The 18,806-nt window shown below is 29.4% G+C and overlaps 1 protein-coding gene across 1 annotated transcript in view; it reads left to right on the top strand.

Annotated features, from left to right (window-relative positions):
• The window catches only part of LOC107444508 (dynein axonemal heavy chain 8), a 109,506-nt gene that overhangs the window by 62,352 nt on the left and 28,348 nt on the right, over nt 1-18,806 (top strand). Inside the window, exons 48-61 of the mRNA XM_043048821.2 lie at nt 903-1,066; nt 2,201-2,390; nt 2,503-2,625; nt 3,732-3,862; nt 5,520-5,673; nt 6,401-6,565; nt 7,124-7,350; nt 9,223-9,445; nt 10,822-10,998; nt 12,740-12,907; nt 14,662-14,874; nt 17,340-17,477; nt 17,584-17,711; nt 17,813-17,981. Of these exons, the coding sequence (XP_042904755.1) occupies nt 903-1,066; nt 2,201-2,390; nt 2,503-2,625; nt 3,732-3,862; nt 5,520-5,673; nt 6,401-6,565; nt 7,124-7,350; nt 9,223-9,445; nt 10,822-10,998; nt 12,740-12,907; nt 14,662-14,874; nt 17,340-17,477; nt 17,584-17,711; nt 17,813-17,981 (2,370 nt within the window). The remainder of the gene's footprint in view (nt 1-902; nt 1,067-2,200; nt 2,391-2,502; nt 2,626-3,731; nt 3,863-5,519; nt 5,674-6,400; nt 6,566-7,123; nt 7,351-9,222; nt 9,446-10,821; nt 10,999-12,739; nt 12,908-14,661; nt 14,875-17,339; nt 17,478-17,583; nt 17,712-17,812; nt 17,982-18,806) is intronic.

Here is an 18,806-nt window from a genome sequence, read left to right as displayed (position 1 = left end):
TTTAAACATCTTTTTTTACAGTATCATTACTGAACCTCTTTAGGATATTATTAACAATAACCATTTAAGTATTCTTTTCTTTTCTATTTTTTTCTTCAGTCGTCTCATTTCTGTTTTTTCTAACTATTTTGCATTAAAACTACTGTATATATAACACATCATCAGAGCTTTATTTTTTCTAATACTTCCCCATATCCACTAATTCTTAAAGTTACCACTTTTTGACTATTCAATTTTCCAGCATAAATTTTTTTGTAAAAATAATTTTAAGCTATGAATGCTATTTTTTTGCTATGGATTACCAAAACAAAAGAATGATTTAACTGCTTAGTTATAATATGTAAAAAAATTCCGCAAACTAATAAAAGTAGAGTTAATTTGAATCATCTCAGAAGTAAATTTGGAATTTTCTCAAATTAAAAGTAGATTTGGAATTTTCTAAGATTAAATGTAGATTTGTGGAATCTACTAGTGCACTCGTTGTTGAATCTTCTCGTGCACTCGTTGTGGAATCTTCTCGAAAATTTAAGTATCTGCAAAGTATGTGTAATTTTAATGAATAACCCTCATTCCACCTGCATTGTGCACAATTTTTTAACTAACTTTCCCACCCACTTCTTTAAATACGTAATTTTGCATGTCAGGAGCTAATTGAACATTTTGATGCAATCTTCATTTCTTAAAAATATTATTTTTATATTTTAAAGTCTTAAAATATGAAAATTGTAATAAAATGAGGTAAAAGCGGATTTTTTTTAGTTTGAGTAAAAATGCATTTTTTCTTTCAAATTATATTCTAAAAAATATATGCATTTTAGCTAAGCAACATCGAATTGTAGCCATGATGTTCGTCTTCGTTGTCATAAAGGACTATTAAATGTTTATAATTGTATATTTTTCAGATAAAAATGTTGCCAACTCCTGCTAAGTTCCATTATGTATTCAATTTAAGAGATCTTTCTCGCATTTGGGAAGGAATGTTAAAAATTGAAAAGGCAGAATGTAGTACAAAGCGTGATTTGCTTGCACTCTGGAAACATGAGTGCACTAGAGTTATTGCAGACAGGTAAGTCCCTGTTATATTTATCTAGCATATATACTGTGATTTTGTCTTGTACTATATTAATTGTTTATAATAGAAGCTCCCTTCATAATAGAATAGAATTGAAGGTGTTATGCTATGTGCATTCATAGGAACGTGACTTTTAAAAAGTAATGCATACAAGTGCAAATACTTCAGGCAAAAGTAACGAATAAAAAATTTTAATTTTAAAAAGTAAGGAGTAAGAACTTTTGATTTTAAAAAGTAATGAGTAAAATGTACAAGTAAGAAAGCAAAAAAAGTAGCGATTTTAAAGTACATTTCAAGGAAATATAAAATTCAATATTACCTTAAATTTCATTAAAATATTTTATTTGAATTTATTACTCATAAAAATATTTTTTTTTACTTTAATTCTATAATTGTTGCATTATTTTTTTAATGCTTGAATTTTTTTTTAAATGAACTGTGGTATCATAATAACATTACATTAAAATATTACTTTTTCTCAATGTTTGGATTTTGATTTTAAAAAAAAGTCTAATTTATTTTATATTTTATTTTTGAATGATTTTAATTCTAACTTTTAAAAGTATTTAAATTTTTCCAAATATATTTCTAAGTTCATTGATAAAAAAATTTACATTATTATGGAAATCTGATGTTCATATAAGAAAGTATTATAGATGCTGTCAACGCATCTAAATACTCGTGGCCATTCATTGGTCAACCTGCTGTGCAAATAGTCCTTCACTAAGAGAGTTGTGCATCACTAAGCTAAATTCTAAATTATTTTTTTATTGTTCCATTCAAATATGATTTCATGTTGTCACCATATTTTTTTATCTTATTTAAGTTTGAAATATTGTTTAAAGAAAAATATCGTTTCCAAATTCAATAAAGAAAAATAACTCTTTTTATAATTAAAAAAGTATAAGACGATGTTTTCACATTAACCATTTGCTTATTGTTGGTACAACAGATGAACCAAAACTACAGGCTTCACCATGCTAATCGCAAAAACAAAGGGTTAAATACCTATCGAGCATGTTTTGCTTTTCATAATTTTTTGTTTACTACATTATAAACCAAAGCTTTAGAATTCTCTTTCATGTTCAATAAAGAAAACTCTCAGTTTAAGGACTTTTCGTTTTTCAGATTCACAAATGAAGAGGATAAAAATTGGTTTCTGAATAAAATGAGCCAAGTAGTAAAAACAGAATTAGGGGAAGAATTTTTAGAAATTTTGCCTGAAGAGCCATACTTTGTTAATTTCTTAAGAGATCCTCCAGAACCTGAAACCGACGAAGAAGAAGTTAGCTTGGAAATGCCCATTGTCTATGAGGAAGTATGTTAATTTTAAATATTTTAAGTTCGTATAAGTTTTTTAAAAAAAGCAAGTTATATTGGTTTTAAAAGAGTTAGATGCATTTTTAAACAAAATTTTCTTTGATTTTTAGGTTCCTTCATTCGAGCAATTAGCTGAACGCCTTAATTATTTTATGCATCAGTATAATGAAAACAGCAAAAGTATGAAAATGGATCTCGTATTCTTCAAAGATGCTATGGTTCATTTAATCAAAGTAAATATAATTTTTTTAACCTGATAAAATCACCTTGATAAAATTTTCACTATTTAACTTTTTAGTTTCATTTATAATTTTTCCAATTTATTTAAAGATTTGCATACTTGTAGTTTTTATTTCTTTTTTATAAAATTCTTTATAACAGTTTCTGGCCATTGTAATAAAGTGCATACAGGGATGATATTAATGTCAAACTTGAGCAAGAAACATTGTTTTTTGTACCTTTCACATAGATTGTCAGTTCTTGTAACAGATTTTACTAGTCTTATTAATTGTATCACAAAATGTTAGTTTTTAAAAAGCGATAAGCAGAACCCAGATAAATTTATAACTAGATAACTTTCATGATTAAAAAATTTTAAATCATCCTTTTTTTTATCATTACTTTTTGTAAAAAATAAAATTTGTTGAGGCCTGCACAGCTGAATAAGTTATTTACTTTTTTAACTTAAAAGTAATCTGCTAGCAGTAATAGAAGTTAGGATTCAGGCTTATACTTCACCATAATCCTAAATTTTATTGAATTCCTCAGTATAAAAAAAATAAAAGTTTGTTTTATATAACTGTATAAATGAACTGTATTTCATATACTTTATTTTTTCTCTTCATGACAATTTATAGGACATGTCAAACACGCTGTCCTTGAACCAAATGTGCCCACCAAAACTCACAAGTTGATGGTGGTAATAAATTTAGAACTATTATTATCAACCAATTACACGTTGCAGCTATTAAAAATTTGGTTATTAATTTATATTTCTCAAGTTTATTAGTAACTACTTGAATTTCAGTTGTTAATAACCATTATAAACAAAACTTTTTATGAACTATTACTTTTCCCCATCGTATTCTCTTATATTCTCTCCTCAAAGTGGTTAACAAGGCTTACAAAATACTAAAACACAAATAGTGTTACTATTAATAACAATAAACTGAAACGTTTATTGAAGCATAGTAAGGATGCTATAAAGTATTGAGTATCTTCGATATTGTGTTTTAACAGTATCAAATAGTTGTGGTACTTTTGATACTCTTTCAATGCTTAATATTGATACTTTCTTAAAATACTATGTCAATAACTATGAGTGATATCTTATCAACAGATTGCTCGTATCCTGAGTACTCCCCAAGGAAGTGCCCTGCTTGTTGGAGTTGGTGGATCTGGAAAACAATCATTGACTCGCCTAGCAGCTTCCATTTATAAACATGAAATATTTCAAATAACTCTAACCAGGTATATGGGCTGAGTGGTACAGCCAGAAAAAATTTCTTTGTTTGGTTTTAAAATTTTAATGTTCATACACTTTCAAATTATGAAAAATCGAAATTATTTTTACATATTTTATGAAAAAGAATTTATGTTTATCAGCCTCACAATTTTCTTTTATTTTTCTTACTAAATTTCTTGAACATGCAGACACTTGATACATTAAGATTGAAAAAATTAGCATTTAAAACTTTTTAAATTTTTTTTTAATACTGCTAGATGATGAGAAATTGCATTTTCTTGCATTCTGTTTATTTTTGCCTTATTATTACTTAATTTCTTTTTTGACTACCATGATATGGCTTCTTATAAATCAAATCTTTTTAATGATTGATCTGCCGTTCGTTTATTTCTTGAGTGATTTTTGGAATGGGTTTAAACCCCCAAAATTCCTCAACTCCCAACTCTACCTTTGTTTATTTTAAAATACAGATTTTTAAAGTCTCATCAGTGTATCATTTTTCCTATCTTGTCTGTTTATAGCGCTTTCTACTGGGCAGCAGAAACCAACTGAACCTGGTGGTGAACTATATGACATTTTTTTTAACTAAGACGAATCATTATTCAAATATTCTATCAATTTATTTTAAATGTTTCAACATTGTCATTTTTTAAAATTTTTATTTGGTTTTGTTCATATTATAGCTACTATACAGTATTGATATGTTTTTGTAGCATTAATATTTCTTATTTTGTCTGTTTATGGTGCTTTCTGTTTGGCAATTTGTTTCAGAAACAAATCGGAAGTGAAGTATAAGTTTTTTTTTTAATAAGACGAACCATTATTCAAGTATTCCATCAATTTTTTTAAATTTTTACAATGTTATTATTGTTAACTTTTTCATGTTGGGGAAAAAAATTTGTCAAATTGATGATTGGTTAATTGTTGAACAGAATATTTGTTAACAAATTAAAAAAAATTGCATTGAAATTTTCCAGAGAAAAAATAAAAGAGTGCTATGTTAAATGTCTATTTGTTTCTTGCTATTTCTACATTAATTTGTTGTTTTACTAAATTATTGTTTTATTCTCTTTAATCATGATTAATAATATAAAAATGTATTACAGTTTTTTTTACTGTCAATGTACACATATAGTAAAAAGAACTTTAAGTAAGTATGTAAATAATTTAAATGTTTTCTTTTTGTGCAAAATAGTTTCAGATACTTTTTTCTTTACTTTTTCATGATTTGAGTTGATAGTTATTATCAAACTTCTTGTTCTTTTCCCACTCTCATCAAGCCTTCAATTATTAGCAAGCATTAAATTTTAAAAAAATAAAAGGCTATATAATGTCGATTCATCTCAACAAATGAACAAGGAAACTTATTTTTAATACACATAGCTTTTTTGGTGAAAATTCCAAAAGGAACCATTTTTTTCAGCCATTAGTTTAAAAAGACCCCATAGTGAATAAAAATCTGCCTCATTTGATAAATTAAAAATAAATGAGCAAATCTTTTGTAAGATATTTTGTGTCTGTCTCAAAATTTAATTTTTTTTTATTTCAATAAAAAATGCTAATAATAAAGAAATGTATTTCTCTAAATTCTTAATGGTTGCATGCTTTATTTTTCTGTAATTGACTGCGAAAAAATATTTTTTTGCTTGCTTCCCCTCATAGGTCATACAATGAAGGCAATTTAGTCGATGACTTGAAGTTCTTATACAAGAAAGCTGGAGAAGAAGGAAAAGGAGTCACATTTATATTCACAGATAATGAGATTAAAGAAGAATCATTTTTAGAATACCTCAACTCTATCCTAGGTTCAGGAGAGGTAATGTTTTTATTTTATTATTTTTTATTAAATTTTACAATTTGGTAAAATTTTTGTTTTGTTTGTTTAACTAATGTGTGAAATGCCATTAGAAAATAAACAAATGTCTCTAATATAAAAAGAAGCACATTATTAAATGTGATTCATAGAATATAAGAGTCTTGTAGTTTAATAAATAAGTAAGCATAATCTTTGCTTATTTGTTTCTGCAAATGGATGACTAATTTATTTTAAGTTAAATTAGTTTCTGTAACAGAAGTTATTTTCACTTCCTATAAGAATCATAGAACGAAACTGAAGTTAGTGTCAACTACTAAATAAGTCTGCTAACTAACATTAAAAAAACTAACTCTGAAGGTTTTTTGAGGTATGAAACGCAAGCAAATTTAATCTTATTTATTTTACTGTGGTAAAACATAACTAAAATATAACAGTTACAATCAAATGATACAATTCATGCTCTGAAATGAAACAAATGATACAATTCATGCTCTCCTTAAATATCTGTGAAGGACCACCCAGGCAGCTGCACTTCCTTAGGAAATACCATGCAGACTGACTACCGTCCTATAGTATCCAAAAAGTTATTAGTTGGGTCAGGAAGATCTCTCTTTCGAATGAGTGTAATGTTATTGTTACCCTGTCAACATTCTAGATAGGCATGGAAGTGAAGAAACATAATAAATTTAAATTTACCTATGTTGTTATGGTCAAATGTTTCTTTTAGGTTGCTAGTTTATTTCCTAAAGATGAAATGCGGGAGATTTTGGACAATTTATTACCTGTTATGAAGAAGGAATTTCCAAAAAGAGAACCAACTCAAGAAAATCTGTATGATTATTTTCTGACCAGGGCTAGATCAAATCTTCATGTCATTCTATGTTTTTCTCCTGTAAGTAGAAGCATTATTTACGGTCTGAACCGAAAGATTTATCAATCATGTACAATTTTTATTCAAAATAAAAAAAATCTTTTCTATGTGTTTTGAACAATTTATCAAATAAAATCCATTAGAACCCCACAAAATCAAAAAATAATGTTATAGGAATCAAATTTTCCCCTTTTTTAAGCAATGCTTATTACCTGTTTAAACCATTTGTGCTATATTTTTATGATTAGAACCCCTATCCTACTTTTTAATATAGAGATGAGTTAGTTTCATTCAAAAAGTCTTCCAAACAAATGAGTTCATCCTAATTCTTGATCCTGGAAATCATTGAATCTTCTGAATCAAATTTATTCAAAATTACAAATTTGAAAAGTTGAACACTCTTAGCAACAAATCTAATATTGATTATGTGTTTAACGTCAGTGATAAACTAAAATACATAGCCTTAAACTGTTATATTGTACTTTTATCATCGAAAGTAAACTCACAGTGTGATTAACTTTTGTCACTATTAATAATTTTCAAGAAAATTTATTTAAAAATTTTTTTTTGTTGTTGCAGGCAGGTGGAAAATTCCAAAAACGTTCTCTAAAATTTCCTGCCTTGATATCTGGTTGTACAATGGATTGGTTGACTTCATGGCCTACTGATGCACTGATTGATGTATCCACCCATTTTCTACAACCTTTTGATATTGTATGCGCTCCTGATATTAAATCTCAACTCATGGAAGCCATGGGTGTCATCCACGATGCTGTTTCTCATCAGTGCAATGAATATTTTCAGAGGTATAATCACGGATTTTTTATTTAATGCATACAAAGTTATGTGTTTTATTAAGGAGAATGTTAAATAAAATACGGTCTGTGCTCTAAAAATTTACTACTTAACTTGTCAGTGAATATGCAATCTTATAAATTTGCCTTGAACTGACCTTGACTTCACTGCTATATATATATATACAGTGAAACCTCCTGTTATGGACACTCCTGCAAAACGGACGCCTCTCAATACAGACATATTTTTAATTCCCCGGGAATCTTCTATGACTAAACCATTATGTACATTCTCCGCAAAGCGGACACTCTCGTAACCGGACGCGGACAGTCATTTCGATCCTGAAACATTGTTTTTTATCTCTACAAACGGGACACTACTTTTTCTAAATAAATTGCAAGCTAAAAAAATGCAACTTTTCTCCATTTTTTAAGCATGTAAATAAAACTTTTTGCCTTATCCATAACTAAAAATATTGTTAAGCTATTTCACCACCAAGAAATCAATCTTTCTCCTGTCACCTTGCCTTATCTTTGTAAAGAAAGGAGAGAAAATGGTACTGCACTCCTGAAATAATTCTCACATCAGCATCTCTTCATCTGGACCACACAGGTTATGAGACCCCTCAAGTTGAAATGACTTCTCTCAATGCTTCTTCCCCATTGAAAATTTCTTTAATTTTCTTATCAATTTGAAGACTGTATTTAACACAACTGGGGTAAAAAAAAANCTGTAAACTGTAAACATATATAAATAAAACAAAATCAGTGGTCAGAAAAACTAAATTTTTTTTTGTAGTTAACTAGTCATTTTTTTCTTCCGAATAGAGTGACTACTAGCAATGTTTGAAATGCAGTCACTATTTCAGGCAATAAACTTTGCTAATCTCAGTGGCGCGACAGCCCATAGAGGGCCAAGGACTACCTCAGCTTTCTTGACTTTGGGCTCTGGGGTGCAGGAGCAGATGTTCCGGTCAGGTTGTCAGCGGAGCCCCCAGTGTTTAGTTCCCAAGCATGCTTGGTACTCATTTATCGACCCACTGAAGGGATGAAAGGCTGAGTCAGCCTTGCCCGGCCCGAGGATCGACTACCGCTCAGCCACTGGGCGTCCTATTATATTGTACTTTTATCATCGAAAGTAAACTCACAGTGTGATTAACTTTTGTCATTATTATTAATTTTCAATAAATTTTATTTAAAAAAAAAATTTGTTGTTGTTGCAGGCAGGTGGAAAATTCCAAAAACGTTCTTTAAAATTTCCTGCCTTGATATCTGGTTGTACAATGGATTGGTTAACTTCATGGCCTACTGATGCACTGATTGATGTATCCACCCATTTTCTACAACCTTTTGATATTGTATGTGCTCCTGATATTAAATCTCAACTCATGGAATCCATGGGTGTCATCCATGATGCTGTTTCTCATCAGTGCAATGAATATTTTCAAAGGTATAATCACAGATTTTTTATTTAAAGCATACGAGTTTAATTGTTTTACTAAGGAAAATGTTAAATAAAATACTGACTGTGCTCTAAAAAAACCTATTAAAAGTAATTAAAGTAACTGGCTTGCTAGTGAGTATGCAATTCTATAAATTTGCCTTGACTTTTGACCTGCAAAGAACTGACCCTGACTTTACTGCTATATATATTATCTAATGGCAACTTTACTATACCTAGACACATTTATAACAGTAGCTGTAACACTTCAGCACTTAAAAAGGTTGGCACAGACTTTAATGGGTATTCTGTAACGAAAAAAAATTTGTTTCAATTTCAAATTTCTGTTCTATTACCCTAAACTTTATTAGTATTTTCAATTTGATTTGGATCATTTCTGTCAATCGTATTCTACTCTTACAATATTGTCATAAATTTTGTAGGTATCGAAGACAAACTTTTGTCACTCCTAAGTCTTATCTGGCCTTCATTAATGGATACAAAGCCATTTATTCTGAGAAGAAATCTGACATCAGTGGACTTGCATCTCGAATCAACAACGGTTTAACAAAACTGAAAGAGGCCACTCTGAGTGTGCATGAGCTTAAGATTGATCTGGCTGAGAAAGAAAAAGATCTCATAGTTGCCACAGCTGAAGTCGATAAGGTATACACAGTGCTCAAAATAAAAAGACGGTACACCCAAATAACTTTGATTAAGCCGTGGCAGGTTAGAGAATAGAACTCTTGTCTATCGATGAGAGAATCGGGTTCAAATCCCAACAATGGCTGGTTAATATGAATTCTGTATCTGGCTCGCACTGACCATAGAGCTGATGTAAACCATCCTCAGCGGTGGTCGAATCAAGGGTTAGAGTCTCCGCCCTTAGGCTAACGGTGGGATGTTTTCTTGGTTTTCCTCTCCATTAGTTACATCAAAAAGCCTTCAAGTATTGGGAGAAATTTGCTTTTGCAATTTCCCCCAATACTTGATCTAGGAATTCCCTTGTATTCTGGATTTAGTTGAAAACTGCAAAGCTGCAGAATTGAATATTGGTAGTCGTAAACCCTAAATTGGATCAGCTGCTCAATGACGGTTATAAAATAAAAACACTTTGACCTAATGACGAAATTTTCTCATCTACAATAATTTGCCCGATTAATGATTTCAGAGACTATCTTTATATGATAATTAATTTAAACAGATGATGCATTAAGTTGTAAAATAAGCTATTTTTTTATGATTCCAAAATGAGATACTTATTATTAAGATGTAAAATGAAATACTTAACCTCTTCATTCTCTCGGTCCACATCTTCGCTTCTTAACATCTAAAAACACACTATCAGAAAACTTATAGTTTTACCCTCAGTGAAACATTTGTGAATGTGGAAGCTTTCTGGGGATTCTAATAGATGTTTCTGGAGATTCCAGTAGTAAGTCATTTTGGTAGAATTCCAAATCTCAATTCATATTCTCTTTATTTCATTATGATTTATGGTTGTACTAATATAGAAGTTTAGAGCTTTAAATTACTTTTTGCTACATTCCTTTATACTTTAGTAATGAAGAGGATTATAAACATATTTTTTTAGCTGGTTTCTACTTTCAAAATATGGTATTTAAAAAAATGTGGTCTGAATTGTTCAGTCAAAAGAGTGATTGAAAGATTGAGCTATTTGATGTTAATTTTCCAAATGATATTCATTTTAGTTTACAATTGTAAGTGCTCATGCCCTTCTTTTCATGTGTGGAGCAAAATAGGCGATCCCCCTTGGTGTTCATACTACATTTGTTTCAGTTGCAGAACAAGCTTTGATATTGTTTCTTCACATTTCACATCACGTTTTTTTTTAAATAATTAAATGCCAAAAAATTAATTAAATTAAAAAATTTTCTTAATATTGTAGTTGCCTTGTTTCGATTTTAAATTTAATATCAGTATTCACCAATTTGTTCACTATTTATAAAATGATCAAAAGAAATACATTTTAAATTTCTTTCTCCATAAATGAAATTATTACAACTAGTGTTATTTTGTAGGTGGTTATAGATGTGAAGAAAAAAACAGAAGTTGCAGAAAAAGTTAAAGATTCTGTTCAGATTGTAAAAGACAAAGCACAAAAAATTGTTGATAAAATTAATGTTGAAAAAGCTGCAACCGAAGAAAAACTTGAAGATGCTCGCCCTGCTATGGAAGCTGCTGAACAAGCTTTGCAGGTTAACTCTTACTATTTTAATAAAATATATGTTCAAAAATTATTTTTGTTTGAATTTCATATTGAATTAGATTACCAAATGTATTGCTTGTTATAAAAATATGAATTTACTGGTACAAATGTAAATGCAGTAATTCTCAAATTATATACTAATTTGGAAGACATGTACATTCTCTTACATTGAAATTGCATAGATAGTCTTGATGGAAATAATAGCTTCTTAAAGGAATATGTAATTAATTAATAGATCTTCATGCTTATTTCATAAATTTTATATCAGAATAGTTGCTGTTATAATAAGTATGTTATAATTACTCCTAAAATTAATATACAAGAAGGAAACCAATTTTGTTTGAAATTATGTATTAAATTAGATCACTAAATATTTTACTTGATTTACTTAATTTAAATTTACTTGAAGTCAAAATTGTAAGTTATGTAGTTCTCAAATTACGTGCTAATTTGAAATGCATGTGTTTTCTTTTACATTAAAATTACCTACTGATAGATTTGGTAATTTTTGAAAGGTATTTGGGTATTTTAAATCATCCTGCTTGTTGCCTAAATTTAGATTGTCAGAGGAATACAAAAGTTTAAACTTTCTAGAAAATGGGCCCAATTTTTTAGGAGTCAAGCTGCTAGGCCAGGGGTGGCGAACCTTTATACAGCAACGTGCCAATTTTTCTAAAAAAATTGTTTAATGAGGTCATAGACGTGCCTTCAAATAATTTTGACTTCGTGATTATTGAGAAAATAATAATACTAAATACTATCAACTCAAAACTTTTTATTTACATTGAAAAAAAAACATTTTGCCGTGTCTTAAAACNGTCATAGACGTGCCGTCAAATAATTCTGACTTCGTGATTATTGAGAAAATAATAATACTAAATACTATCAACTCAAAACTCTTTATTTACATTGAAAAAAAGAAACATTTTGCCATGTCTTAAAACAACTTAAAGTAACATCAGTGTGACTTCTGTTGTTGCAGATTAGATGACAAATAACTTATATTAAGTCGTAAGATGTTAGTTTAAGCAGGACTGTTATATATTTTTTTTTTGCTAGTTATTTATTTTTAGCTTGTTTTTTATAGTTATTAATTGTTTTTTTAGCATTAATTGTTAATTTTTTTATTAATAATTGCTTACTATTTTGTTTGTTTTTGTGAATTTTAATTTAATTGTTACATATGCTTCATAGTGTAATAACATTTGAGTAATAACAATTCATAGTGTAATAACAATTGTGATCGGTGGCGTGCCCAAAATATTGTGTCTCGTGCCATAAATGGCACGTGTGCCATTGGTTCGCCATCCCTGTGCTACGCAATAGACTAGAGCATAATTTTGTTTTGCTTGCATCAATTTACGTAAAGATAATTCTTAACTGCTATATTTTTGCCCAAAATCAAAAATGTAAAATCCCTTTAAACTATTGTTATATAAATTCAATAAAAATGAAAAAAAGAAAGCATTTCTCTTTTTTTTTAAGCTTCACTTCATTTCACTAAAACTAATAAATACTATATTGCTTAGAAGCAAATTTTAAATTAATATAAACAGATTGGAGTGATGTCATAATAAACAACATTTCAAATCTGTTCAGGAGAGTGAAGGAATCTTTATTTGTTTAATAATATATAAAAAAAAACAGGATTTCCTTAGGTATTGGAAATCTAATGGTTGTATATTCTAGAAACTTGTGAAGTACTCATAGATTCCTGTATCTTTTTTTAGACCATCAAAGCGGCAGATATAGCAACAGTTCGAAAATTAGCAAAACCACCTCATCTCATTATGAGGATTATGGACTGTGTCCTGATCCTTTTCCAAGAACCAATGAACAAAGTCACTCCTGATCCTGACAAACCATGCCCCAAGCCTTCATGGAATTTTTCTCTTAAAGTATGTCTCATTAATTTTTTGGTGTAAATATCTTTATGCATTGATATTTTCTTCTCTTCATATGGAGTTATGATTTGAAAATAAATCATAACTGCATTTTTTATAAATGAAACTTAATTTTTTTTAATGCACTAATTTAAAAAATATGGTCAGGTTAAACATATTTATTTTTTACTGTTAAGACATACAATCGCATACATCTAGCATTGCCTTAACACTTTTTAATGTTCAACGACGTTCTAATGTTGTTGTTTTTTTATGTACTCACCTTTTATAGATTGGGAACAATTTCTAGGTACAGGTAAATTTATTTTTTATATTATAATTGAATTCAAAACTATCTATCTTATACTTTCGTAAAATTTACGCACAAGAAGAAAGAAAAGTAACTATTTTAGGAAATCTCTGTTACAATAAAAAATAGATTTGTATCTATAAAAGAGCACTATGACTGGTTAACATTCTTACTACTGTATTTACTTCATTCATTTATTATTAAAAAGTATAATTATACTATGCATAACTAGATTTGTAGCAGTCGATTCAAGAAGAATTTGTTGAAGTATGATCAATTCTTGAATATGAAAGTAAAAAGTGGCTGAAATTAATGTTTAATAAAATTAAAACACCAAGAAAAGTACACTTTTATTCAGTACTTATTAAAAGATGCATAAATTTATAAATGTCATTTAAATTTTTTTTATTATTTCCAAATATTGTTATATTAAGAGTATATTTATTTTATAGCTAAATTTAGTGAAAATTTAATATATCCTGCATTTTGTTTTGGAATCTTAAATAAACATTTAAAAACTAAATTTTTTATTAAAGTTTTTAATATAAGAAAATAGTGTTATTCTTTCTGTTATTCTTAGATACCTTCATTATATTGCATTTTTATTTAACTTCATTTAGTTGAAAAGAATCTTAAATTTAAAACCAGTACTTAAACACATTCTAATTTTTTGTCAAAAGAAATATTGCATGCTTTTAAACTTTACAAACTTTATAATTGAATCAATAAGCTTGAAAAAAGATAATCATCAGTGGATTTCTTATATTATTTATCTGGTGTCATACTCATTAATTTTATTAACAATAGCTTCTTTTCTTTGTAATAAGAAATCTATGATCAATATCAGTTTGTGCTGATCACGTTAGTGGAATATGCAGTGTTAAAAAGATCATACTTAGTCAATGATTTAGTATGATTCCGAGGGAGATTTGTTATGCGGTTTTGTTTGAGGAAATAGAATGTTTCTTTTTAAAATTCATTATCATACCAATGCCTGCATTTTAGGCCAGATTGGGTCATTCATAGTTGTTTTATGTATTACAGATCTCAGGACTTGATGATCTTTTATCTTTGACTCCCTAATTTTGCAGACTTAGCGTACAAAATTGTTTTTCTTTTTACCTAAAGTGCTTGTTAAAACAATACTTAATAGGGAAAAATAGCATTCAAAACAATATGTGGGTTTAGGATAACCTTTTTTTATTTAATAACATAATTATTTAGACCTTATGTTTTCACTCGAAAATAAAACCATTTGAGGGGACTAACATTTCAAAATAGTAATGTTTTCAAACAAGAAAAGTGTAACTGATAAATTTATTTTACTTTTTGAAAAGAAATTCGCACAGGAATTGTGAATGCATCTTTTTAACTTAATGAATGCATAATTAAATTGTTAAGCTAATGCTAATCAGATAAAGAATTTGATTTCATTGATTATGATTTTTATCATTTTCAGGTAATGAGTGGAAATTTTTTACTCCAACTTCAACAATATCCTAAAGATTGCATTAATGACGAAATTGTTGAACTTATGGAACCTTACACTAATATGGAAGACTACACTTTTGAGACTGCTCAAAAAGTTTGTGGTCAAGTGGCTGGCCTTCTTTCTTGGACACTCGCTATGGCCAGTTTTTATGCTGTTAACAAAGAAGTTTTGCCTCTAAAGGTAAATTCTCTATATGACAATAAATATTCTTGAACTGTGGTTGCTCTAGGGATAAAGCAAGTGTTCTTCTCCCAATGAGGGGATTTTTGAGTTGGAATCCCAGTGATGGCACCCGGCTCACATGGACGGCAGTGCTGACTTGGAACATCTTCAGTGGTAGACAGATCAAGGATTAAAGTTTTCTAGGGTTAGATTCCCCTTGCCGTTAAGCTTACAGTAATGGTTTTCTTCTGCACATTATGCAAATGTGGGTTTGTTCCATCAAAAAGTCCCCCACAAGGGCAAAATTTGCCCAATACTTGATCCAGGAGTACTTGATCTTGGATGGGTTCAAAATCATATTCAAAATATGGAGTTGAACATTGGAAGTCGTAAACTTAAAATTGGGTCAACTGTTCAACGCCGGTTATAAAATAGAATAAATACAAGACAAAACAGGCATTAATTAAGGTTATGACTGGGGGATTTTGAAAATGTTTATTTTTTTAAAAAAAACATTCTAAAAATTTAGAATTTTTTATTTTTTTGCCTTGCAGATGGATATAATAATACAGTCAGACCTCGATATAAAGCCATCCGCATATAAGGTCACCCCGCATATAAGGTTACTTTTTCAAAGTCCCGCCTCACTGAATAGGAATTCTTTGTTACAGATTATTGGATATATGTTCAAGTTTTAAAAATCGTTATCGCTTATAAGGTCATTTTTATCTGAGGCGAGGGAAGCTCTTTTCTAACAAAAGCCTATTTAACTTCCTTATAATGCAATTACCCCTCTCGAGTTCTAGGAAAATGTTACAGCCAACAAACAAGCTACAATTTCTGAAATTATTTCACAAGTTGTGGACAGTGAGGACAATGACAGTGATCCTGAGAATGTAAATGTAACCCAAGTGGAAGCCTTCAATGCAATAAATGTCATATGAAATTTTTTTACAAACCCTGAGGGAGCTGATGAACATTTTGAGAAGTTACAAAATCTAGAAAACATTGTTTGAAAAATGCAACCAAAAACGAGACAGACCTGCATAAATGATTATTTTAAATAACGTAAGTACACTTTGTACATGTACGTAAGTACACTTTGTACATGTATGTACACTTTGAGGAAATTTGTAAGCAGCTTTATTTTAAATTAAAACTTTTTTTTTTTGGAAATCTTTCTTTAATTCTTTTAAAATTTATTGACTTAAATATTTTGTTGTCATTCCCTGGGAAGGATAGCTACGAAGTCTTTTTCTTTTTATACCGCCAGATGGCGTTCTTTTTAAATTTGTCTGCTTTTTGTTAATAAACTTTTACTTTCTGTCTGAATCTCGATCCACGGACTACAGTTGGCAGCATGGCTGTGGTTTTGAAAATTATGACGCAGTAAAAAGTTTCACTTAGTTTCGCCGTGATTTACATCGTTTAGATTCCAAAATCAAAAATGAATCGGGATCTGCCGAGTATCCCACTGCTGAACAGTGATAACTTCTATCAGTGGAGTATTAAAGTCAAGGCTTTGCTGACACTTAAGAAAATTGCTAATNGAAGGATAGCTACGAAGTCTTTTTCTTTTTATACCGCCAGATGGCGTTCTTTTTAAATTTGTCTGTGTTTGTCTGCTTTTTGTTAATAAACTTTTACTTTCTGTCTGAATCTCGATCCACGGACTACATATTTAATTTATAGCCGATCGTTTTCGTTTATATTACCTTTTTTAAAACGTCATAATGTGTACTATTTAAGTGCTTAGTTACGAACTGCTAATGAATCGGTTAAAAGGTCACCCCGCTTATAAGGTCACTTTAATGATGTCCCTTAGGGTGTCCTTATATCGAGTTCTGACTGTACTAATTTATGCGATAACTTAGAGCATGTAGCGTTTTTAGAAACTGCTTGAAGGTGGATATTTTTGATTTTTGTTAAAGTCCTTATAGGTGCTTTTTGCATTGGGTGTTTGTAAAAAGTACTTTACTCTTTTCAAAAATGAGATTTTTTTGTCACGTTGGTTGTGATTATGAATGTTGGCTGTGTAAAAGATGCAGGACATGACTTTGATATGATATTACTGTAAATTATTAAGAAAGTTTTAACTTTATTGATTTATAAAAACACAAAATGTTGAGACGTTCAGTATTTTTGCCACATTAGCTACCTTTAAAAATTTTAATCCTAATTTATTATATCCTTTCTTTTCTACACAAATAAAACATTCCTCAAAGCTTAGTTTAATCTCTATTAGTGAAACAATAATTTATTATTACCTTAGTTACTTTATACATAACTTTATATCATATTATCATTTATCCTTAGTTTTTATTATCGCTTGTAATTTTCCTTCGTAAAAAACCAAATGCTATAAATTTTATACTAGTTTTTATTTTATTTGACCTTATAATTTTATTGTTTTGTCTTTTCTTTACTGTTTCTTGTTATGATTTTCAACATTTTGATTCATAATTAATTTTTTCTCAATGCAGGCCAATTTAGCTTTGCTAGAAGGAGAACATAAAGTAGCTTCTGAAGAGCTAAAAACGGCACAGGCAGAGTTTGATGCAAAACAAAAAGAAGTAGATGAAGTAAATGCTATTTATAATGCAGCGATGAGTAAGAAACAGGTAATATATTTATTTTGATATTTTTTTTTGTATTTTTTACTTATTGTTTTAATGTCTTTGTAAAGTTTTGATATATATATTTTTTAACCAAAATTTTGGTAATTAGTCATTACAAGATACCGCAGAAACCTGCAAAAGGAAGATGATTGCGGCAGAAGCATTAATTTCAGGACTGCAGGGAGAAAAAGAAAGATGGACTGAAGACAGTAAACGTTTTCAAAGTCAAATTGATAGGTTATTACTATTTTGAATACCTTAGAGGATTTAGAGATTTATATTTTGCAAAAGCATGTGCCGAACTCTGTTTCTGCATTCACTTAACTAATTTCTTTCAGACTTGTTGGAGACTCTTTTCTGCTTGCTGGATTTCTTTCTTATTCTGGCCCATTCAATCAAGAATTTAGAAACATGTTTTTTAACTCCTGGAAAAATGAACTTCAGAACAGGAAGATACCCTTCACAGAAGATCTTAACTCAATAAATTCTTTAACTGATGCACCCACAGTAAGATATTACATATATTTCGCTTCTTTTCAAAGTAAAACCATTTTTTAGATATGGTCATTATGCGAAACCAAGGTTCTTTCTCAGTTGGTGGCGCATCTTAAAATTTATAAACTTGTATGAGAAGAAAAGGAATATAGAAAACAATACTCCAAATTGTTACTAAGACATGAATATCAATACTGTTGATTTTCATGCCATTGATCTCTAAATTGTGGAATCTCTATGAACACCCTATGAAAAGTCAATAATAGACTTTTGACTGAGAATATCATACATAATTATAACCGGGAATTTACTTTGTCGGGGAATATATTTAAGGTTTAAAGAACTTACATATTACTTGTTTTAATGTTTTAACCTGTCAGAAATATATTTTTGTGATGGGGATAGCCCACGTGATTTGAATGAGCGATGACAATACAATAAAAAAGATACTGCTTTTTAGACCCACTGGAACAAGAAAGCGGGGAAGGCCGCAGTTCAGATGGGCTGACTCAGTGGAGTCTGATTTTCTCGCAATTAATGAAAAGAGTTGGAGATTAAAGATAAATTGGAAGTCGTCATGGCGAAATCTTCAGAGGAAGGCATTGGCTCACATTGAGCTGTCTGGCCAACTATGATGATGATGGGGAGGGAATACCAAAATTATTAAAAATCTCCAATGAGCTGTAAACAAAGTTCACCGATCGGTATCTAGATGCGCATGGCACATTCCATTTGAGCTTTGCTGCTCAAAAACTTTATTGGAATTGGAAATACTACTTGTAATTTTTGTTAAAGTTTTTTTGTTTTTAAGTCTTGTTTATTTTTTTAAATATTGTT

This window comes from Parasteatoda tepidariorum, chromosome 2, assembly GCF_043381705.1.
Source record: "Parasteatoda tepidariorum isolate YZ-2023 chromosome 2, CAS_Ptep_4.0, whole genome shotgun sequence".
NCBI classification, from domain to species: Eukaryota; Metazoa; Arthropoda; class Arachnida; order Araneae; family Theridiidae; genus Parasteatoda; species Parasteatoda tepidariorum.
This window is presented reverse-complemented; position numbering and strand designations above follow the sequence as displayed.